Below are 25198 nucleotides of genomic sequence, written 5' to 3' on the forward strand. Positions count from 1 at the left end.
TCCAGGAATGACTTAAATTCCTGGTGACATAAAAAGGGGCAGAGCCAGCAAATATTTGCCTTTGAAAGTCTTAACATTATTGAGAAAATCTTGCATCTAGAGACCACATCTACTTCATTTATTTATCTATAGTATCTGTCTTGGTGCCTGGCTTATAGTGGTTGCTAGATTGATGACAAAATTCTCTTCTTGCTATTAAACAATGTTTGCTTCTGTATGCCATATACACACAGAGCTGTACATACCAAACCAAGAGTGAAAACGAGTAAGTAATACATGAAAAGCATGGGTCCTGCTTTGCTCCAAATCAACCTTCCAGACATTGTAAGAGCAATTTAGGAGTTCCATTCTGCATGCTAGGCCACATGCGTTGCGTATCCTTCTCAAATCTATAACTGGCAATTCTACTGAGAATATCTCTGCTTTGGATGACTGCAAAATGAGCTTCAGTTGGATACTAGGTAGCTATGTGTAAGAGGTAGGTCACAGAGGCAGGATTTGAACTGAGGTCTGTCTGGCATCACAGCCTACATCAGCCATCCATACATGCATTTCATCTTGAAATGATTGGGAATGTAAGGAAGTATTTCCCGAGAAATCACAACAGGCATTTATGAATACATTTGTTATTATAGTCACACCATTTCTACTTTCTAAAACAAATGTCAGAGATATTAATCTGAAATGACCTGGTATTCCTGGGATTTTTACCATCAATAAATTATTTTCCACCTTGAGTACATTTGGTGATGGACTAACCTGTGTAAGAACAGCTTTGCTTTCCAGGACCTGAGTTGAATCTGTCACTTTCCAGAACCTCTTAAGAACCTGGTACATGCACTAGGAATAGATCCTGGTCCCACTTCCAGTGCCCTCACAAACTGCCCAGTCCACCCACTGTCACCTGCATTCAGGGGGTCTAGCTCAGTCCTATGCAGGTTCCCCTGTTGTCAGTCCAGGGTCAGTGAGCTCCCACTAGCTCAGGTTAGCTGTCTCTGTAGATTTTCCCATCATGGTTTTGACCCCTTTGCTTATATTATCACTTCTCCCTTTCTTGGACTGGACTCTAAGAGCTTGGCCTAGTGGTAAGTTATAGATCTCTACATATACCTCAGTCAGGTACTGCTTGATGGTTTGACAGTTACTGTAGACCTCAATCTGGCTATAGGGGAAAGCTAGTTCAGTCCCCCTCTCTACCATTAGCCTTTTATCTGGGGGTCACCCTTGTGTATTCATGGGAATTTCCTTAGTGCCCGGTTTCTTGAAAATCCCGTAATGGTTCCCTCTATCAAGATATTTCTTTCCTTGACATCTCTCTCTGCCTTACCCCAACTTGATTTTCCTGTTCCCTCATGTTCTCCTCCCCACTTCCCTCCTCCCCTGTTCCCTTCCACTCTCCCTGCTCCCTCCCACACTCCCAATTTACTCAGGAGATCTTGCCAAGTTCCCCTTCCTAGATGGATCCATGTGTGTCCCTCTCAGTTTCCTCTTTGTTACCTGGCTTCTCTGGAGTTGTGGACCATAGTCTGGTTATCCTTTGCTTTGTGCCTAATATCCACTTATAAATAAGTATATACCACATTTGTCTTTCTGGGTCTGGGTTATCTCACTCAGAATGGTTGTATCTAGTTCTTTCCATCCATTTCCTATGGAGAGATACCTTGCTCAACCCAGTTACAAGAAGGAGCGCATTGGTCAGGCCTCAATTTGGTGATGAGATAGACTTCATTGATTCCCCATGGGAGACCATACCCTCTCTGAGGAGCAGATAGTGGGTGGGGTGAGAGGAAGGTGGAGGCAGTGGGTTGAAGAGAGGAAGGGAGAACTAGGGTTGATACGTAAAATCAAAAATAAGAGAAAATAAAATAAAAAAAAATGAAAATCCACAAACTAGAAAAAAAAAAAGAAGAACTAGTACATGCCTTTTGTTTAGCAGAGCACATTCATACCTGGACTACATCTCTGACTTTCCCCTTGTACATTTGTGAAGACTTGTGAATTGCTCTAAACCAGTAACTGCAGGTTCTGTTTGTGATATACAAAGTCTGAACTCTCATTTAGGAGAGAGGCATGTTTCAAATATCTTGAAAACTTGACTCAAGTGTGCAAAGCTGTTTTGAATACTGACTAATTAAAGAGATTCTGTAAATATACCCCAGGGTTTCTCACTTATATAAATGTATTTATGTTTGAAAATTTCACATGTGACTTAATTCTTAATTAATTTACCTTACTGATAACATCCTCTCATAGCCCTCTTTCGTTATTAGGCTTTCCATAGTAAGGCTTTCTCTCTCTCTCTCTCTCTCTCTCTCTCTCTCTCACACACACACACACACACACACTGGTGTTCTCTATCGTGTGTGTGTGTGTGTGTGTGTTGCATGCATGTATGCATGTGAGTCACAGGTATTTGTACCCTTATGCACACAAGAAAGAGGCCAGAGAAGAGGTTGTGAAGTTGAGTATCTAACTCTACAGTTCTCTGCCATTCTGATTTGAGATAGGGTCTCATAGTGAGCCAGACACCTAGTTTCAAATAGTCAGTCCAGTCAGTGAGCGTCCAGGATTGACCTGTCTCTGGCCCCCATGCTGAAGTTATATGCCTGGCTTTTTTATGATAAGTGCCAGAGATTTGAACTCAGGTGCTCATACTTTCATGGCAAGTTCTCTTGCCAACCAAGCCATCCCTCCAGGCCCAGACACTCTTTATCACTTTGGAAGTATAACCCTAAAACCACCTCAGCAAAGCTTCAGTAGAAAGATAATAGTAACTGAAAATAATTTCATAAAATGGCAGGAACAGCGCAGGATCTCAGCATTGTCCTGGGGCTGCTGCCTTTGCACTGCAAGAGCTTCATAACAAGCATCTTGTCCTTTTAACACCTCCACCCATGCTTTGGCAGTTGTTAAAACTTCTCCCTTGCTCCCAGATCAACACTACTACACACCTTGTTTGATGAACCCCCTGTGTATTCTAAGTAGAGGCCCAGGGAAGGAGTTGGTGGTAAGAGCAAGCTCCCTCGGCTTACAGATGTTCTCATGGCCACTGCTGTCTCCCTCAGAGATCAGGTGTTCTGTCCTTTTAATGGCTGTTTCTTTTTAGTGTCTTCTTACTTGGGGAGTGAGGAGATAAAGGTCTTCTGTTAAAAAAGGGGGTGCTTACCTATTCCTGCTATCATGGAACTAGGCTTCACTTTGTTCTCAGCATATGGTTACTGAAGCTGTGACTGGTTCACTAATCTAACTTATTCTTGACATTAGGACATGAATAATATTCTCAACCGTGTGTATTGCCCGTCAAGAAAAGATGGTTCCCTGCAGTTTTAGAGTAAACATGCCCTCCTTTCTGATCCCGCCAAGCCAGATGATGAACACACCAAAAAAACAGCAGATTATTTTTGTTTCTGTCATGATAGATTAACAATACTTATTTTTGTCTTTATTGTAAACAAACAACATACATTAGATACTTTCTGTGTGTATCATCTGCTACTCACTGTTACACCTGTAAGCTCTATCCATGTAGTGTAGAAGTGATTCATTTTGCCATTGATTTCAGTGTTCAGTTGTAAGAAACATCACATGTTATTTATCCATTCTGTTGGACTTGAAAATTTAAATGTTTCCAGTTTTATTTATTTAGACACACGATCTCACTAAGTAGCACTTGCTGATCGGAAATTCTCTATGTAGACCAAGCTGGCCTCAAATTCACAGTTATGAGTGCTATGATTAATATTATCTAATTATCCCTTATCAACAATAATTAGGAGTCACAGGGGTAAAAATCTGAAAGATCAGAGAAGCAGGGAAGTGGGCACAGTTGCTTCCTACCTCTATGATTCCTTAGTCCACAAGGGCTGAGCTCCTCTCTCCGCCCTGCCCTACTACTTCCTGTCTCCTCTCTGTCTCTAGTGGTCCAAACCTCTATGGTTAACTTTGGTCAGCTAGTGGCTGACCCTACCCTCTGACAGCAAGCTTTATTTGTCAGAACATAATCAAAATATCACACAACATAGTTATGTGTCTGGTGTGTGTGTGTGTGTGTGTGTGTGTGTGTGTGTGTGTGTGTGTCTGCTGTGTGTGTGGCTTGAGCCCAGTCCACTCATTTTCAAGAAGTACCTATGCAGTTTACACCTTCTGTACCCACAGTATGGATAAGAGTTGCCTAGCACCCTCAATCTCATTGTCACTTTGACTTCTCTAGTCTTAAACTTCAGCCCCTCTAATGCCATGGGTCTCATTATATCTCTGCTGGCTTACTGACTAGTTGTATCTTCTTTCATGAAACTTTAATTCAACTTGCTGTTCTTCTTTCTATGGTATTGTCTTTTTCTTGTTGGTCTGACAGAACCATATGTGATAGACATAGCTCTTTGTCAGATAAGTTCATTGCAGATCTCATCTCATTCTGTAGCATGTTCTTCAGATTCTCCTAATGATGTCTTAAGATGAGCAGAATTTTAGTTTTCAAGGTAGCCAGTCTGTCATTGCTCCTGGCATGTAAGGTTTTTGTATTCTATTTAGAAAACCTTACTTTTCACTAGAATGAACCCTATACCTACAAACACAACTTGGTATACCTTTATAGACGCTCTCTCATTTTGCCTGTCATCATGAGAGGTACGTATGACTTTGTCAGTCACATGTATGATCTGTCTGTGCTTGAGTTTCTATTGGGTAGAAGATGTGGATGTTTTCATCCTCTATTAACTTAAATGAAAGATAATCATGGTTCATAGCAGATGATTATGTATGTGTAATTTTGTGGTTTGGTGCCCCACTATTTTACACTACTTATTCTGTTTGTCTTTGTTCCTTTACCAAGTTTCTTAAATTACTGCTGCTTCCTACTGTCTTGCTATCTGATAAAATAAATACAACTGTTTTCTTCCAAAACATTGTTTGCATGCATTTATTAGGGATAAGAGAGTCATTCGAATGCCATGGCCTTCATGCCATGGGAGGATCTTAGGACAACATGCAAGAGTCAGTTCTCCCCACTGTGTGGAACTCTGCAATCAAACTCAGGGCATCAGGTTTGGTGGCAATCAACTTTACCCAGGGAGCAGTTTTGCTAGCCCTCATTCAAAATATGTTTGATGGATTCTTTGACTCTTTGTCCTTAAGAAAAACAGAAGTACTTAATGACCTTCCTATGACCGTGGATTTAATGAGAATCCTCACTTTTCTATCCAGATGTTCTTCCTTCCTATGAAAACTGTACTCAGTTCATAAGAAGTCAGGCTTTGTTGAAATAAAGCGTTTTCTCTTTTCTGTGTTTCTCCTGGAGTCCTTGTTAGCAAGTCTTCTCTTTAGAGAGTAGAATGGGCAATGGAGTAGGACTCATGATCTTTATTAGTTGCTTGAAGATAGATCTTGGCAAAGACAGACCTCAGAAATGGAGCAGGGGCCTTGATGAGTCTGAGACAAGTGTTAGTTTTGTTTGTTTTTTGTCACATGGTAAGTGCATTTTAAGGAGCATGTATACTACTGAAGGTGTGAATGGGAACTATGCCTCCAGAAGTGAACACAGCTTGTCTTAGACATGAAGTCTCTGTGGTATCTTAGCAAAATGACCACATTTTCCCTGTCCACCTTTAGAGGTCTGAAATGTCCTTTCCACTAGTGGGTAGAAGCCAAGAGACAACAGACTGGCTTCTACATGGTAGGTATGTCTCAAATTTAGCCTGTGGCTACATTACCCAGGCTTTAACTCTTCTGTCCAAAACAAAGCAGCCTTCTTCCTGGCAGCTAGCTGATTAGGAAGAAATCAAAGCAAAGTAGCCCTTCACAAGGGCAGGTCTTATCTCCCCAGATTACCATCTCTATCTGTTGAAGTTCCCTGCCAGGGTTGCTGAGTTCTTTAACAAATAAGAGAGGCCTAAGAGAAGAAAGGGGGACAAGGAACTCTGTGCCTTTTTCCTTATCTGAGAAATAGGAGACATTGAAGGGAGCTTGTAGATATTCTGTCCCAGTATGGGTGGTCATGGTCAAGGCCAGAGTGGGCCATATTTGAAACTGCATTTGCAAGAGGCCTTCCCTTGTGTTTTGACAGGCCTGTTATCTCTTTGCCTGGAGCTGTTGGCTGGTGGACAGACCCTTTTAGTGTACTGTCTGGTCTCTTTTCCTAGGGTAAGACTCCTTCTTTATCTGGCTGACTGCTATCACCAGCCAGGCTTTGCTGGTTATCAAGGCATGTTTAATTACCCTCATTAGTAAATGTCCTTCAGTGCCCTTTCGGCCAGCCAAGCTGGCCACAGATCCTGTATCACTTTCAATGATCTCTATGCCTAGTACTTCTGTGTCGGCATCTCTAACAAAATCAGGAAGAATGTACAGTATGGGGCGTTTCTCCCATCCCCTGGGTCCTTCCCCTTTGAACACCCAGGTGGGAAGCAGATGCTTGCTCCTCTTTAAGGCTTAGACTCTTCTAATAATTCCTCCAACATTTATTGAATGTAGTTAATGTTTACAGCATCCTTGATGCTCTCTTCAAAGCACCCTTTCTTACCCACATCACTGTTATCAGGTAGCTTCATTCTTTACCACAGTGAAAGCTGTCGTGTGTGTATCAATATAGTGTTTAAGCTGCTGTTATGATAGGTGTTAGACATGAACCTGGGAAGTTTGTGACTATGTTCGTATTGGTCTCTCACTCAGAACAGTAAGGCAGAGTAAACAAAATATTCAGTCTTGGAAAGTAATGAAGTAGGATTAAATGTCCATTTGAGGACGAGGAAGATGAAGTGTTTACATACCTTGTGACATCCTCCACAAAGCTTATGTTTATCCAGGCCACTGACACTGTAAGACCCTCGGAAAGCTGAGCCTTCCAGAATCTTAGCCCAGGACCGCGGCCACCCCAATCACAGAATGGAGGCAAAAGCTTGATGCAAATTGCATGAGGCTTTATTGCAGTTTAACGAACTAACCCCATGTTAGCTCGGGTCTTTGATCCACCCGCCATGTCGGATGGCTAGCAAAGACAGTTCGAAGCTGCTGCGTACAGATCTTTCTAGGGCAGCGTAAGGGGAGTGTCTAGGGGTATGCACAGGCTCAGGATGGGTGTGCCTCCAGGCTTGGAGGGCTTGCCCTGTGTTGATTGGTCAACTGGTTGTTATGGCCCATAGTCCCTCCCAAGGTGGTTGCTATGCTCTCTGCGTCATTGCTGTGTGCTTGTCAGTAAAGCACACCCAGAGCCATAAAGCATAGCACTACCAGCTAACTTCTGATTGGTTCCTTGTCACGAGGCAGGCACCTAACCTCTAGTGACTAAGACAAGGTCATAGAGCACATGTTAATGTCATGGCTGCCGAAATGGGGAGCTGGTCCCTTCAACACACTCATGTTGTGGACTTCATCTGTGAGGTGTCCTATCCTTGCCTTGGGCCACAGAAATCTTAAGTGTCCTCTTCAATTTTGATTGGAAAAAGTTGCTGTTCTCACTCGGGGCCACAGTTGCTGCTGTTTTTCTTAGTCTGGGCCTAGAGGTGATGCCGTTAATGGTGGAGACCACTAATGACCACTGGTTAGCAGAACCCACCAGAACCTAAGGGATAGCCTTGGTGAGCATGGCAGAGTTAGCTAACACAGGTCAGAGCAGGGTGTGACAAGGCCCTGGTAAGAACTGAGGATTCCACATTGATCTCTCTTGACTACTAGGTTCTTGGCTCTCTTTGCTCACTGTATTCCAGGTCTGTCTTAAGCTCCCACCAGCTGCTCTGTTCCTTCTGTATCTGTGTTGAACACGATAAGCACCAGTACTGCTTGGGTTTGTCACACACTGAGTTTCACTTTCCATGACTGAGAACTCTCTGAGTTCCTAGATTTTAAAGACAGCTGGGGCACTTAGCTAGGTTTTGTCTTGCTTTGTTGGTATCTGTTAGATGGGTCTTTTTTGTTTGTTTCAATGTGATAATTTTTATGGACTTTTGAGAATTTCTTTCAATGCAGTTTTATTGCATTTGCTTCCATTCTTCCTCCACCTCCTCCCAGATCTACCCCCTTCCTCCCTATTAATTCCACTGTTGAAGAATAAGACTACTAACAGAATTTAAAGCTGAATTTGAAGCAATATTTATTCAGATAGTGGCCAGGAGGATGGACTCTGGCCAGGTCCATCTCTGGTTCCTAGAAAATGGTTTCTAGTCACATTTTGTATGGGCTTAAAAAGGCAAACCCATAATTCACTGCATTTCCCATTACATCCAATCAGGGGCAGGCATACATCCTGATGAATTTCCTGCCTAGCCGTGTACCTCCTGTCCACATGTGATCAAGTACATCTGATACAGATGGGTCAAACAAACTTGTTTAGGGGATAAAAACAATAGCCTCAGCATTACAGGAACTCTCTGTCTTTGGGCAAGGAGCTTACAGGTTAGAGGCATTTTTGTCTTATGGATCTCTTAGGCACAGTAATTAAAACTTAAAATATAACTTTGACTCTCACACTGTCCCCTCCCAACTCTATACCCTCCAGAGTTTCATTTATTTGTTTTTTAAATTACCTGATTGCTATTGTGGAAGCTTTGTTTGCCCCAGCCCCTGGCATCTATATACCCAAAGAGTCTGGGATGTTATGGGGGAAGTTCCACCTAAGCCCCCTCCCCCTATCTCTCTCCAGACCCTGCTGCATCTCACAAAGCCTGCCAAATGATGACTCCCTCCCCCAGAGGGAGTCTCACAGGGTATTTAAACTGCCCCCCAGAAAATAGACTAGTGGTTTTCCAGTCTCTCTTTCCTGTCTCCTCTCTGGAGGGCTGGAAGGCCATCTGGGAGTGTTGTATCCATTAAATGTGGGCTTTTTCTAATTCAGCTTGACTTTGTCTGATTTGGATTGCTGCTTCGGCAGAGAGGCTTATCAGGTGCAGAAGCTTTTCACTAATGAGTTGGTCAGCCTATCAAGGACTATATCCTTGAATAAAAATGACCGGTCCTCCCCAAGAACCCTTAGCGAGTCCATCGCTCCCATGGTGCCTTCTTGTCCAGAAGACACTCTTTTGCTCTGTTCTTTCTGCCCTCTGTCTCTTAACAATTTTCCACCTCCTCTGTAGTGGTTCCCGTGTGTGTGTGTGTGTGTGTGTGTGTGTGTGTGTGTGTGTGTGTGTGTGTGTGTGTGTGTGTGTATGTGTTTGAGGGACGTATATGAAAGGTGGATTCTTTACCAAGTAAAGCATTAATGTATGCCCTGCACTCATGGCTGTGATTGAAGAATTCAAAACCATGGAGGAGGGAATCCAGTGAAATTCTTGTTTCCTGATCCTTTTTGAAAATGGGGCAACCTAGAAATGTCCACACTTTAACAGGATCCATCACTAGAAACCAGATGCTTTTCTCTAAGAAAGATGAGCACGTTCTAGGAAGTCTTCCCTTTTCTCCTTTGTACTGGAGTAGCCTTATTGCTTTATATCATTAGCCTGTACTTAGTGGTTGGTTGTTTCTGCAGACCCTGATTATATTATATGTTAATTGCTGGGCTTTGGAGGATCAAAAACAGATTCCTGTGAGAAGGCTCTAGAATGTTCTGAATGCATAGGATAGTTTTCTATGCTGTTGATTTTAGAAGAAAGAAAGCCCAACAATATATTTCCACCAATTTATTACTGAAAATAAGTTTGCTTTTGTCATACATGATGACTTTGCTGACTAGGGAAGCTTCCATAAAATGCATTTCTTATTTCTTTAACAGTAACTGAGTGTCAGGCTATGAGCATGCCAAGAGGGTTAGGGAAGCGTGTCTCACTCCTGAGAGACCCAGTGTGCTCACAGTACCACCATTTTCTATGTCTGCCTTCCATCACTAGCCTAACCACATGTATTGCAGTCATTGAAGGATGATTTGTATGGATTGAAGGTATAGGCCTACAAGTGGCAACTCATCACTTATGCTCCCAAATCCCTGGGAATATCCCGTCGGCCACATACCTGGGAAGAATAATAAATGGGTTTAGAGAAATCTGGTGGCATTTTGTCAAAACGGGTTAGGTATTTATGTGTGGAAAATCTTTGACGTGTTCTGTCTGGAGTTGGCACACATCTGGCCTATCAGACATGGCATGGGGATATTCATCTCCAGACGCAGATGAGATAAAGCAGATACTACAGCTCATGCAGATGAGATATGCCAAGTGCACCAGGAACCTGGAGGCCAGCTTTCCTTATGGAAGAAAACATTGGTCTTCTCTGCGAGACTAGAATTCTCTTCGTATGACCCAATCTTGGTAAGAATCACAAATACATGCAGAGTTAGAATGAGCTTCCTTTAGTAGCTCATGTCTCAAGAACCAGAGCGATCCAGAAGTAATTATTAGATCTGCTGAGGCAGCACTGGAGTAGCTTCCCAGCATCTTGACAACAGCAAAAGTGCATTCATCAGAGTTCATGGTCATGACCTGGGATCTGACTTTTAGGAATGGACATTTTAGTGGTTGATCCTGTGATGACTTTTAACTTGATGTCATCTAGAGTTACCATGGAAACCAATTTACAGATTTCTGGCATATCCATAAGGTTGTTTCTAGATTGGATTGAGGAGGGTAGGCCTACCACCACATGGGCCAGGGGTCTCAAACTGAATGAAAAGAAGAAAGTGAGCTAGGTACCAGTCTTCTTTTCTATCTGCTTCCTGACTGTGGATACAGTGTGAACAATTGTTGTGTGTACCTGCCCCATGGTGGACTATACGCTCAAACTTTGAGCTAAACTTTTCTTAATGTTGCTTTTGTTAGATATTTTGTCATATTAACAAGGGAATTGGCAAATACCATAGCCTAATTTCTCCTCTCATTGCTCCACCGTATTGCATGTTGAACTGCAGGGGAGCTGACAGCCAGTGCTTTTGCAGCTCCCCTACAATGTACTTCTTGGAGTGCTATTTAACCAACCTGTTTAACTTTACCCCTCAAGAAGGACCTCATGGCCCTTTATCTTGGAAATCCAGGCTGAATCTACTGTGTGCTGTGCCCTGCCAGCTTCTAGGTCTTCCTCTATGCAGAGCTTGTGTGCCTGGCCCTAGCAATGAAGTTGCAGAGACTTCTCATAGTTATTGTTTATTCCCATCATCTAGGACATTTGGCATTTGGCAGCACTCACAGAAAGTCAATTCAGGAATTTCATTGGGCCTCCTTCCTTGATTGCTAACCAATAACCTCCTTCCTCAGTACCAATAAGACCTGTTGAACACAACTAATAACTTTTCTTTCATCATGAGATCCTGACATGTGGTTTTATAAATGCTAGCCATTACTGCATAAGTGTTCTGTGTCAGTCACTATGTGTCGCTGGCTTGCCTATGAAGTAGGCAGTGCAGCATCCTCCAGTTTCAGACCTGGGCCTGTGACACTTGCTCTTATTCACTGTGCTGGAGTTCAGACACACAAATATTTTTGTGAGTGTGCCTGTGTATGATCAGCAAATCTAAAGACTTAAGCTGTCACATACTAGGTAGCCACTGGTAGTTAGTCTTTAGAGCAGACCAAGGGTAAGATCCAATTAAATGTTTAAATATGACTTGCAAAATCGAGTGCACACACAAAGCTAAAAACCAGGGACTCAATATGACAACCAAATTACTAAAAACACAAAGTCTGAATATACAATTTGGAAAAGAACTAGAATTTGGAATCTAGGCATGTTGCCTAGACAGGAGAATGGAGCACAGATACAAGAAAACCCCTTGAAGCCAATCCAGGCTCTTTATCTGCTTGTGCCAGGGGGTCTCTGTGGGCAACCAGGCCTGACCATCTGACTGAAGTAGAGTATTATTTAACCATGGTGTATTTGGTCCCTTGAAATCATTATTTTTTACAAAATCTTTCTGCTTCATAAGCAAACTAGCAGATGGCAGGATCTGGACATGACTGTGAGGACCACTTTCTGCATCTTTATTGTTGGCTAAGCTCCCTCCTAACAAGGCTCCAAGTCATCCATCCGTGGATACCCACCTGCAAATGCTAGCACATGTTAGTTATTTTAAGAGCAAAACTAAATTCACAGGAGGAGAGTTTCATCAGAGATGGGATCAGCACATTGTTAGTCCCTTTTGCCAGGTTGTTCTCAACATGCTGATGGCCAGGTATACAGTTCTGTGCTAGCGAAAGTGTGGGATATGACAGGTCAGTGACCATCCATCTACTTCTGTCTTTAATGTACATGTAATTTGCGTGTTTCTTCCCTTTCTGTTCTTGTCATTTCATGTGAATGAACAGAACATTTTATGTAATTAGTTTTAATAATCATTTTTTGCTGGCTGATCATAAGTGTACTATTACAGATTTAGGATGAAGGAAATGTGTCAATATCTCAGTAATATAAAATAATAATTTGAATGCCAGCCAAGTGTCAGCACTGGTCTAAAAAGAAAGGAGGAAAGGATGGAAGATGGAGGAGGAGGTGGAAAAAGGTCTAATACCATGATGCTAAAATGTTCTAGACCAGTGTGTGGCCAGCATCCAACTCCACCTTCTGCCTGTTCAGCTGATGCATACAGACTTTCGGGGCACAGCCGATAGTTAAGCCCCTCTGGTCTTGTACCCATTATATGGCAACATAGCGGAGGTGTCATAGAAGATTATGTGCCCAGCCATCCTGCAATATTTACTGTCTGGCCTTTTATGGCTATTTCAATGTTCAGTGACACATAAAACTTACTGTAGACTTGTTAGTTTTCTGTGTCTGTCTCTCTTTCTCTTTCTACAAATTTGAATTCTGAGTATTAACTTCTAGCCAGTAATTATATGCTTGTCATCTATTCTAGCCACATATTTAAGCTGTAATGGAGCCAACGTCTAAACAAAAGCACCTGACTACAGAATCCAGTGTTGGAAGTCAAGTAGTAGGGTTCCTTCATTGAAATGCTGTTGTGTATAAATCCATCTTGAAACAGAATAGTCTTAAGATATTCTAAGATCAGGCATAGAAGGGAGGGAGGGATTTCAAGTCTGTCTCACCATATCCTCCTCCAGATACTGCTCTTTCTTTAACTGTTTTTATGTTTCTCCAAGATCCAACAGTAGGTTACTATGACCTTTATCTGAGTGGTGACTTTTTTTTTTGTTTGTTTTTGGAAGGAGTTGTAGGTTGGAGTGAAAATATGGAAGAGAAGACAGTTTTAGTGGCAACACTTACCTCTAAGACAGACAACACTTAGAGCATAAGATGTGATTTATGTCTATAGGCCTATGACAAATTTCATAGGAAAAAAGGAAAATTCTGTACATTTTTAGAAAATTCACTTTTGAAAGTTCAGAAATATCTTCATAGAAAGCATTAGACTAGATGGTAGATGAGGGCCAGGTAGCAAGCCTGTCATGCTAGCACTTAAGAGGTGTAGTGAGAAGACCATGAGCTCAAAGCCAGTATCTTAAACAAGTTAAATTAATTTAAGACTAGTATGGGACTCCCTGAGACCCAGCCTCAAACATGTGTGCATGCATACATACATGCATACATACATACATGGTCTATGGAGTCAATAACTACACTTGTGATTCAAGAGCAAGTGTTTATTGATTGAGTCCAGTTGAAATAAATTGTACATTTGCTTCACATTCCCAGAAAATATGCCAAATTTTACTGGAAACAGTTTTTGACAAAATTTCACCAAAGCCAGTTTCTGCAACAAAACCATGATTGGTACTTTAAAGAATGAAGCGTCAGCTCACTCATAATTCTGGAAACACAACATCCTACAAGCTGCCAGGATAGTGTGTGCAACAAGTCAAGGAAAAGGGAGTGGTGAATGTATTCCCTTAAAGTGTGTCCTTAACTCCTGCCTTATGAGAATTGCCAAACTGGCTACCCAGTGTGATTGGAGTGAATATGTCAAGAGAAACTGTCTTTTAAATATGCCAAGTTAGGTTAGGCTTACAATTCAACTAAGAAAAGCTTTAGCAAACCTTTCATGTGGGGAGACCTGATGACCAATGGGCTCTCCTTAATTGTTGGCACAGTCATACCCTGCAGATGATCACCACACTAACTGTTTTGCTGGGGAAGGTCAGCTGTTGTGTCATCTACAACATGATTGCACGAGAGTCAGACATTGCATGGTGATGCATTAGCACCTTATGCCTGTTTTGGTTATTTTAGTAAAGGGTGCTGCAGGCAGTGGAAAGATGCACATTTATTCCCTCTCTCTTCCTTTTCCACGTTGCTCTGAAGATTTCTTCACCAGCTTCTTTTCAGTTTTGCCCTTCGACGTTTGTTTTATTTTTCATAGTCACTTGATCCTGAAACAAACTGTTTGATTTGATTGTCATCATGAAGGCACCTTGTCTGTCTGCCCCACCATCCTAAAGTCACTATGTCTGTCTGGCCACCCTGAATCTACTTTGTCTGTCTGTCCTGCCATCCTGAAGCTACTTTGCAACAATAAAGAGACATGTTTTCTCTGGTAACAGCCCTGGCCTCAGATGGGGCAAAATTCTTCACTGACCAAATGGCCTGCTCATTGGTCATAGACTTAAAAATGTCAAACTTCTCTATATCCAGCCACTTGTGGGACCTAAGAGCCTTATTTGTGTGTAAGGGATGGGGTATGTACACTAACATTCATATGTGCAGGGCATGTACATGTATGTTCCAGTGCATGTGGAGGCCAGACATCAGCATCCAATCTCTTCCCATATCATTCTCCATGAATTTTGAGATGAGGATGCTCAGTAAATCAAGAATTCACTAATTCAGCTATACTCATTGGCCAGTAAGTCTTAGGCAGCCTCCTGTCTTCACTTTCCAGCACTAGGGTTATAGGCAGCATCGCTTTGCCCAACAGTTTATGCAGTTCTGGGGAGCAAAACTCAGGTTCTCTTGCTTGCATGGCAACACTTTACCAACTGCTTCAGAACCTTATTCTTACCGTGTTTCCCCTGCCTAAGGGCCTTATTCTTACAGTTAGTCAGATTGGCCTGTGACCTTGGTCAAACATGAACCTTGCTAAACTTCAGTAATCAATGGAATCCTAGCAAAAGCACCACTCACAAGTTTCTGTTAGGTTATATGAGATGCCATATGGGAACAACCTAATGTGATTTTTCACAGACCACAGGATGAAGGGTGACTTCCTTCTTTCATCTTCTTAGAGCTAAAAACAGCACTTGGCAGTCAGTAGATGCTCCCTGATTCTCTGTGGGATATGCCAGAAGAATGTTTCCATCACTCCCCCAAAGAGGCTGAAATTCTATACATTCTTTTGGGATTTACTTCCCTAAAATATTCTCCTGAAAGCCTAGACTTTTATATATTCTGATGTTGTGCTTTGTTTTATTTCATTTTATTAGCACAACCAAATGCCCTAAGGTAGATTTGTGCTATTATCATATGAATCAACTATAAATCATTAACAAGTCAGTGGAATTTTAACAACAAAAGCCAGAACCAGAGCCTCAGCTGTTATTAACCTCCCACTAGGCCTCCCAAAATTAAATCACCCTTAAAGTGTTCTAAGTCTTAGGAAAGAAAGAAAAAAAAAAAGATTTAGTTGTTTACTGCAAGTATTAGTAGTACACAAGACCTGACTCCACATCCACTTTTAATGATTCTTGCCAATTTACACACATCCCAAAGATGAGTTGAAACATGATTTTGTTTGATTTCCATTTGAGAAAAAGTTCTTTGAGAAGTTCACATTGTAAAAGTTGATGGTCATAAGACAAGTGGCACAGCCATTCAGCCTCTCAGGGTTCAGGGATCTAAATAAAGACCTCTTGCTGTTTACAGTCTTCAAGGCTAAGACCATGGACCCCAAAGACCTGCAAAGAATTTGGGGGTCTCTGTAACTCTCCTATTAATCCTTGTCCTACATATTGTAATTTTTGTTTTTAAGGAAACTTGATGGGTTTGTAAAGATGTATAATTTAGGGAATTCATATAGAGTGAGCTTTTATCAAAATGTCTAAATTGAACCCTCAGGGCGGGACCTTTGCCATATAACACAGGATGACATCAATAGCAAAGCCTGTTTCTTGACCCCCAGGCCCTTCCACGTGCTCCCTGCCACCAAATGCTTAAAGTGTGCTTTTGCCATAGACCAGAGGATGCCATCACAAAGAAACTCTTAAGTCTCCCCTTTAACCCAACTTCTAGCTTGCTGTAAATCAATGGCTTTCTGATTCTTTTTGATCCCATTATAACTTGAGCAACTTGCCAGGTTTCTATCATCCTGGAGAGATAAATCACCCTGGCACTGTTCTCTGTGAAGAGACTGGGGTCCTGTCTCTCCTTCCCCATTGTGAATTACTGCCAATGACTGTAATGTGATCCAAGTCACATCCCTTGAATCAGCTGTTCTTTTGATAGCTGGCCTGAACATCATCCCTGCAATTATATTCAACACTTGCTTCCGACCAAGACTTTCTATAGGCCTGGCCAAAAAGGACTCTGTGTGTGTGTGCATGTGCATATGCGCACGTGTATATGTGTATGTTTGCAAGTGTGTGTGTGTGTGTGTGTGTGTGTGTGCGTGCATGTTGTGTGTGTTGTGTGTGTGAGAATTATGTAGTATATGCACAAGTGACATGGGGATATGCAGAGGTAAGTGGACATTGCATGTCCTGTTTTATCACTCTGTTTTATCCCTTTGAGAGAGTTTTGTTTCTCACTGAACTTGAAGCTGGACAGAAAGCCAACCAGTTTGAGCAATCCTCTTGTCTCTGCCTGCACCCACACCAGCACTTAGGTGACAGCTTCATACAGCCATTTATATGGGTGTTGGGGACCTGAACTCAGGTCCTCAGGCTTGCACAGCAAATGTTCTCACACACTGAGCCATCTTCTCTCATTCTTATGGAAGTAGGCCAGAGCTTTGCCAAGTCATACCTGCAGATTAGTAACCTGCTGTATGAGTATGTATCTATGCTTTGATAATTGATGCTGGCCAGGGGACAGTGCTATTGAGGGTGTATCTGCTGTCACCTGCAATGTATCACCCTGTAAGAATGGGCGCTTTCCCCCTCTTTTATAGAGCTTTCTGTTTTCTTATCAGAAATGTGTCTAAATGTTGGCAAGTTATCTGAATATTTTTAAAGTGATGTTAACCATGTGAAATGTGCTTGTATTTGCAACCTGAAGATACAGTAGACATTGCTGAGAAGTCAGGGTAGAGGGGTCTGTCCAATGGTAGAATATCATAAATCATCAGGCTTATTTCATTTGGTACAGAAAAGAAACCTCCCAGGCTCTTCAGTGTTCTCTTGCTGTGAAGAGACACCATGACCGCTCTTTTAAAAGAAAGCTTATGAATGGGGTTTACTTACAGTTTTAGAGGCTTAGTCCATTATCATCATGGTGGGGAGCATGGTGGGCTCATGGTGGCTATGCAGGCAGACATGGTACAGGAGAAAGAGCCTAGAGTTCTAAATCCAGACCCACAGGCACCAGAAAGAATAAGAGAGACACTGGGACTGGCTTGAGCATTTGAAACCCCAAAGTCCACCCCCAGTGACACAAACCTCCCACAAGGCCACACCTACTCCATCCAACATGGCCATATACCTCCTAATGCCTGTCAGGTAATGCCACTCCCTAATGACTAAACATTCAAATGGGGGGGCATTCTTAATCAAACTACCATGCCCTCTATATTCTCATTACTGTCACATTAAAGGACCACATCATTTGATAAAAGACAGTCTTTAAACATAAAATTAGCCTATTTTCCTGTAATTAAGACTTCCTAAGAAAGTGATTTCACACTGACGTTGGAAGCTTTTGTTACCACTTTGCTTCCCTTTTCTGGGACAAGTTTTGTTGGAGGATAACCTTGCTTCACTGGTCTCTCCTGTGTTCACTAGTTAAACAATTAAACATGACCTAGATAACCTCATTTCTTACTATGAAAGCATTTGAAGATTTTTATAATAAATCTCTCTTTACACTGTGTTCAAGATTTTCTCAAGTTTTGTCACTCCACAGCTCATAAATTCTCTGTTTGAATACTGGAGCACATTAGAGCTAAAACCACTCTCCCTGGTTGTTTCTCGATGACTTCAAGCACTCCTCCCCATGCATCTCTGTTGATTCTCCTTTCATGGTCTGTCTTGCCCACATGTAGATCAAGGTTCAAACTTAAAACCAGTTGTCCAACTGGGTCTTTTAAACATTAGTGCAGTTCAAAGTTTGCGCACTTTCTGGCTTGCCCTTTGTGCCCTTCTCTGACTTACCCTTCTCGAAACACCATATGGCACATTCCTGATCAAGGTGACTTTTCCATCCACCTACCCCAGGGCTGTTATCCACCGGGCTGCATCACACTGTAGGTAAATAATTACTCGGAGGGAGTACAGTTATGACAAGTACATCTCCACTAGCCTAGTGTTACATGTAAAATTAGGCAAATTAAAGATTAGGCACCATAGTTTTCATTCACATTCTGACCTACTAAGCATGTGACTTTGAGCAAGCTACTCCAGCCCCTGCCCCCCTAGGAGTACGTCAACCATGATCTAGAAAAGCAACAATGAAGCATTCTTCATAGGTTGGTTAAGAATTAGACAGGCAGAAAGAAATTCTTCGTGAAGAGACTAGCAGAGTGACTGGCACATTGTGGGTATGATGCTTTCTGAACTTCGCTTTGTGTCCCTGGATACTTTAGTTGTTCCTTGGCTTTCCTTTCTTCTTCCAGACCATCTATGCAGCTCATCTCTCTTTAAATCCATTCTTGTAGCTTGGACTTGACTCACTGCCGTAGGCTGTGAAAGGAGCCAGGCTGTGGAGTCTAACACATCCACAGTCCAAGTCTGTTTTGTGTGTTAATATCTCCAGGACCATGGGTGGCTGACTTGGGTTCATTGCAACTCTATTCTTTATATCTTAAAGGGAGATGATAAAATGTGTTAAAAAAGATTAAATGAGCAGGCATATGTACAGCACCTAACATACTGCCAGACATAGTAACTGTTTGAGTCCTGAATAAATCAAACCCACTGCGAAGATACTTAGAAAGTATTTAAGCTGGGTTTAGACAGAGCAATGCAGGCTGAACCAAGATGAATACTAGAAAGTTGGTGTTTTCTTTGGATGTTAGTGGTGAATGGATAAGCACTTTGAGCAAGCTGGGGACTTGTCATTTTGTAGCACCAGAATGTAGACCAATGTTTTCTCAACCTTCCTAATGCTGTGACCCTTTAATATAGCTCCTCATGTTGTGGTGACCCCCCACCATAAAATTATCTTGTTACTACTTCATAACTGTACTTTCACTGCTGATATGACTTGTAATGTAAATATTTGATATGCAAGATATCTGATGTGATTTCCAGGGGATCGTGACCCACAGGTTGAGAACCACTGTTTAAAAATACAGTTTTTGCCCAAACTGGAATTGTGTTCCCTTTCAATGCATAGCTGATTTGCTTATGCACTCCTGTCCAGGAGGCTGGTACATTAACTGAAAATAGTTGGGAGAGCCCAGCCTATGCCTAGAGGACACTTTTCATAGCATCACCCTGCCTCTCTGCAAATAGACAGGCTGTTTTTCCAGAACACTCTACAGGGCTATGTGGAGAGGAATCTAGACTATGTAGAAAGGCCCAGCACACCTAGATCAAACTGTTTCTCTACAAGGAAGACAGGAAAGTATTTTGGTTCTTTGGGCAACAGAACCAAAGTTCTGCAAGAGAATCCCTGGGGCTTATTTTTCTTGTTTGATATTTTAAGTAACTCTTTGAAAACATGAAGGCCATTCTTAAGGAAAACTAGGGCACAAGTCAGACTGGCCCACAGACTATAATTTATGGATAAGAAATTCAAGACTCTAGAAGGAAGGGAGGGATGGAAGGTTGAGTTTCAACCTTGATGCACCAGTGCCTTCCTCAGAGAGCAGAGAAATACACCCATTATGTGTTTTTGATGTTGGAGACATTAATGCTTTGGTGACACAGGGCCTGCTGTAGTTGGATTCTTCGTCATGTTGTAATGAGACCTCGTCACACTGCTGTTTCCCATTGGGAGCTGATGAGGAGTGCTTTAAAACAGATGGAGCACAGACTGCAGAAATGGAAAACACAGAAGAAAGAGCTGTGTGAAAGAAATATTTAATCATAACATGAAAAACTCCTAGTGGCAACTTTTCCATTATGTTAAATTGCACTCATTTCCATGCATCCCGAGGATGTGTTTAAAAACAAAGGTTGTAATCTTCCTTCTTCATGCTCATCTCCCATAGATTTCTGATTCCTTCCCTTGCAGGACTATGACTTGAGCCAGCTCCAGCAACCAGATACTGTGGAGCCTGATGCCATCAAGCCAGTGGGAATCAGACGGTTGGATGAGAGGCCCATCCATGCCGAGCCACAGTATCCAGTCCGATCTGCAGCCCCACACCCTGGGGACATTGGGGACTTCATTAATGAGGTATAGAGACTTGCTTTCCTTTTAAAAATGTTATCTCATTAACACATTAACTTTACAGAATCAGTTTCATTATATTTTATGCACATGTATAATGTGCTTTGTTTATTCACCCCATTATATCTCTTGCCCCCCAACTATCACTGATCTGCCTCCTCCCAACTAGTCCCCCTTCTGTTTTCATGTCTTCTTTATGGTAACCCCAAGTGTTTGATTAGGGTAAATTACAAGTGTGAGTTGGGGGTTAAATATGGGAGCATTGGCAACTAACCAGTGGCTACACTATTGATGAAAATGACTCCCTTTCTTGTAGAGCATTTTAATGTATGCTTCAGGCTAGGTCTCTGTGAGCTACACTTTAGGCATACAGCTATTGAATACAACTCATTAAAAGCATCGTTATTTTTGAGTTTATGTTTATAGTAAAACCGATATGGCTTCAGTGACAGAGAAGAAACTGTTATTTTTTATATATATGCAGATGAACAAGTATGTGCAGGTGTATGTGCGAACCTGAACTCCCGTGTGTTTGGAAACTAGAGGACAACCTTGGGTAACGTTCCTTAGGCACTGTCTAACTTGATTTTTCGAGACAGGATCTCTCACTGAACCCAGAACTTACTATGTAGACTAGACTGGCTGGCAATGAAGCTTCAAGGACCACCCACCTGCCTCCACCTCCCCGGTGCTGTGGTTATAAGCATGTGCCACCCAGACTGCCTTTTTTCACATGGTTACTGAGGATCAAACTCAGGTCCTGAAGCTTGCAGAGGAGGCACGGTATATACGGTATATACTAGACTGTCTTCCTAGCAGCCTGAATCGTTTCTATCAACCTAAAAGGGAGCCATCACTGAGCATCATATCCTGCATTGTAAAATGACATTCATCATACATTAGCAGTAGCAGCCTTTCTCTCCAAGAAGGATATTTTCCTTGAGACTATAAGCAGCAGACTTGCACTGCCCTGCATTCTAACTTCATGTGTTAGTATTAATAACCTAACGGGTTCTCTTTGCCTTTTACTGCACTGTACCCTTTGGGCCTACAGCTGGTGAGAGTTATCCCATCAGCTCTTATAACTTAAATTAACCTGTTTCTCTTCATCTATGTTTTGCCTTGGGTCTTTTTTTCTTTCCTTTCTTTCATTCTGTGTATCCTACTCAGAGTCTGGTTGGCTAGCAGATGCCTGACTGGCTAGCTAGCAGATGCCCTGCTTGACTAGCTAGCTAGCAGACTCTGGCTGGCTAGCAGATGCCCTGGGTGACTCCTTCTCTTTTTCACCCCTGTTTTCTCTTCTTTCTCTTTTTGAGCCTAGATTCATCCTCCTACTTATTCTCTCTACCCACCAGTCCACCTATCCCTCCTCTGCCTAGCTATTGGCTACTCAGTTTTTATTTGACCAGTCAGGTGCCTGAGGAAGGCAAGGTGAAACAGCAACACATTTTGAATTAAACAAATGCAGCATAAACATATGTAACACATCTTTGCCTAGTTAAAGTAATATTCCACAACATGAGCCTCTAGTTTTGTGGGCTTTTCTGACATCACTATACAATGTATCAATGTCACCAGTCATATGTACACACAATGTCATATGTTGTAAGTTTGGAAATAAAGGCTGACAAGATGCCTCCTTGGCTAAAGGCACATTCCACCATCTGATGATCTGAGTTTGATCCCTGGGACCCATATGGTAAAAGGGGAGACCTGATCCTCAGAAATTGTCCTCTCACCATCACATGGACACAATGGCATTTGTACACACACACACACACACACACACACACACACACACCCATGCACGCGGGTCCCCCATGCACACAATATAAATAAAGTGTAAAAGTAGTAATGTATTTAACAAAGTTTTAAAGTAGAGTTGGTGTATTTCTCAGCAGCTGTGACTTCCCATTGCTATGTGTTCCTGAATGACAAGAGGCTGCTTTCCAAACATGTCTGCTTCTGCCAAGAAAGCAACTGGCTAATTTGTGGCAGATACAGATTAAGACCATATAGGATATTTAAAAAAAGAAGAAGAAAAAGAAAAAAATGCCAGTATCTCCCTTTTTCTATAATCTGTGTTCTGCCTTGCCCCTTTCTTGCACAAAGACCTGCTTAGAGACAGTGGTAGGAACTTAGGAACAGCATTGGAGATTTTTCTTTATCTAAGAGTACCCGATAGGCTTGTGTCTGGATTTGCTGCATATTTTTTTCTGAGAAAATGTTGTTGCATTATCCTCTTGATGACTGGGTTTTAAGATATAATGAATTTTAGAACTATGGGTGTGAGAACTGGATTTTCTTGCAATCAAGAGTTTTGATGAGTAGAATTCAAAATCTTAGGTGCTTCTGCATGGCCCTCTGGTGTCAGGCACTGTGGGATTCTATCCCAGCCCTGATATTCTTCTCTTGGAAATAAAAATCAAGCACCAGGTGCAGTTATAAGGCTAATCACATCCTGATTCCCATTTCCCTGGTTCTCTGAGTTCTTTTCTTATACCACAGCCCTGAGGTATTTGCAATCCCCCTAAGCATGGCCCTTTTGAACCGGAAAAACTCACACTTTCTTGATCTGCAAGTCTTCTGTGGCCATGAGGATCCAATGCAAACATCTTGTCTATGAAACTGCTCTTGATATGTCTGGAAAGACCAAAGATGCTTCTCCTACATAATCCTCCCCAGCTGCCTAGAGTGTGACTGTAAATATTCTATCTGCCATTGGAGAGTGTAAATGTCGATATTCTCTCTTCCATTTGAGGGTGCAACTGTCAATATTTTCGTCTCTCACCTGAGTATATGAGTTCCCTAGAGCAAGGGCTATTACTTGTTCTGTGTGGCTGAGCTGTGGAGTTCAGTGCGCTAGGTGTATTAAATGTGTTTTCACTTACATTCTTGTCAATGTGTTGGTGAGGGCATGACTCCATCCATCCTCAGATGAGGAGCCTCTGGTCAATATTTAAGTTATGCTCCCCAAACACAGACATCCTCTCATTGCCAGGGTTACACTTGACCCAGCTTCATCTCCAGTCCATCACCAGCCTGCATATTGCAGAACATTGAAAAGTGGCTCTATTTGTGCTTTGCACCCTTGGCTTGTAATTGGATTCTGTTCTTCCAGACCTACTTGCTTTTACTTTTGAAGCCTTAACAAACCAGAAAGGGTCAGTACACCATAAACCATCCATAACAACTTCCTTCAGCCTCCCTCTGAGGTCTTCTATGGCCCAGGAAATGGGCCCATATTCCTGGTGGTGGGTAGATAGGGTAGTGCAAGATACTTTGGTTAATGAATGGATAAAAGGATGATAGGGTCCCACTTGTAGTCATTTTCAAAATAGCAGCAAATCCATGAAACTGGGTATTATCTCAAAATACAGAAATAAGAAGAAAGGGAACCACAAACAAGCCTTGAAATGTCTAAGGACCAGGGAAGTGAATGGAATTGTTGCTTGCACAAAACCCTGGGTTCAATCCCAAGCATCTCATAAAATGTCTGTGGTGGCCCATATCTACAGTTCCAGCACTCAGCAGAGGCAGGAGCATCACTTCAAGGTCATTCTCGGCTACGTAATGGTTTCCATGTCACCCTTAATTAACAGACACCTTCTTTCAAAAAACCAAAATAACGACAGCAAAATTGTCCTACAATTAGAGGCATGAGGCAACTCCATGCAGGTTAAAGCGCCTCAAAAACAATAAAAGAGAGTACCAGGATATGATAGTTGGTTCTGTGGGCAAAGAATGGAGATTAATATTCCCTAGAAGTTACAGAATTCTCAGAAGCCCCATGCAAATCCTTCCATCCCAGGAACCATTAAGACTCACTTAGTATCGTTCACTAACTTGGCAAACAAAATTAAATACATATATATATTTTGAAACATTTGAAGGCACCTGGAAAGAACTCCAGCACACTTTGTGAAAACATTGCAAATACATACAAATTTATTTATCTCCAGGTCTTATTTGATTTAGCAGAGGACCAAATGTTCCAAAGGAAGAATAATATAGCAGTGATTATAATTGGAGTGCTTTTATGGATATAAGTAATAGGGAAGCTCATGAGAACATTCTCTAGCTTGTTTATTTAAATAATGAATAAACGTTGCCTTCAATCTCACAAGTGAACTCATTTCGAGTGAGGCAGATAGAGTAGAGCAAGACACCTGTTTGCAGATTTTTGTTAGAGTTTCTTTCTGTTTGCATTTTAAATATGACCTTCAGAAGGTGAGAAAATTGAAATAAATTCATTTAATCTCAGCTCCTTAGTAGATATTAGCATATCTCTAATAACTGTATTAATCTCACATGCCCTTATCTTAGAGGAATTAAAACCACGTGTGTCCTTCCGTCTGTGAAAAGATTGAACACTGCTTAAAACATCCAAAAGGCCTTGTAGAAGAATTTGTTATAACTACCAAAGCTTAAACTGTCTCCTTCACTTGTTAATTACATTCAGTTTGTCTACCTTAAAGCATATCATTTCGCTCCTAGAGGACTGAGGGGCTGGTCTGAGTTCAAATCTAGCTCATCTCCCAGCACTGGGATTTTGTGCAAGGTCGAGATCCTTGAGCTTAGTCTCTGGGTTTCCAGTTGTCTTCTTTGTAAGCAGGGAATAAAATAGAACCTTCTTTCAAAGATGTAGTGAGAGCTTAATAAGATAGCACGTGTGGATGAGTGTCATGGAACGCCTTTATTCCCAGCACTCAAGAGGCAGAGTCAGGCAGATCTCTGTGAGTTCAAGGCCAGCCTAATTGACAGAGCAAGTTTCAGGACAGCCAGGACCACGCAGAGAAACCCTGTCTCGAAAACCAAAACAACAACAAATAGATGGCATGTATAA

At 41.9% G+C, this 25198-nt stretch overlaps 1 protein-coding gene across 1 annotated transcript in view; it reads left to right on the forward strand.

The window, feature by feature from the left end:
* Positions 1-25198, forward strand: part of Cdh2 (cadherin 2) — a 221976-nt gene that overhangs the window by 189319 nt on the left and 7459 nt on the right. Inside the window, exon 15 of the mRNA XM_027404378.2 lies at positions 20194-20358. Within this exon, the coding sequence (XP_027260179.1) occupies positions 20194-20358 (165 nt within the window). The remainder of the gene's footprint in view (positions 1-20193; positions 20359-25198) is intronic.

The sequence above is a fragment of the Cricetulus griseus genome, chromosome 2 (assembly GCF_003668045.3).
Source record: "Cricetulus griseus strain 17A/GY chromosome 2, alternate assembly CriGri-PICRH-1.0, whole genome shotgun sequence".
Classification (NCBI taxonomy): Eukaryota; Metazoa; Chordata; class Mammalia; order Rodentia; family Cricetidae; genus Cricetulus; species Cricetulus griseus.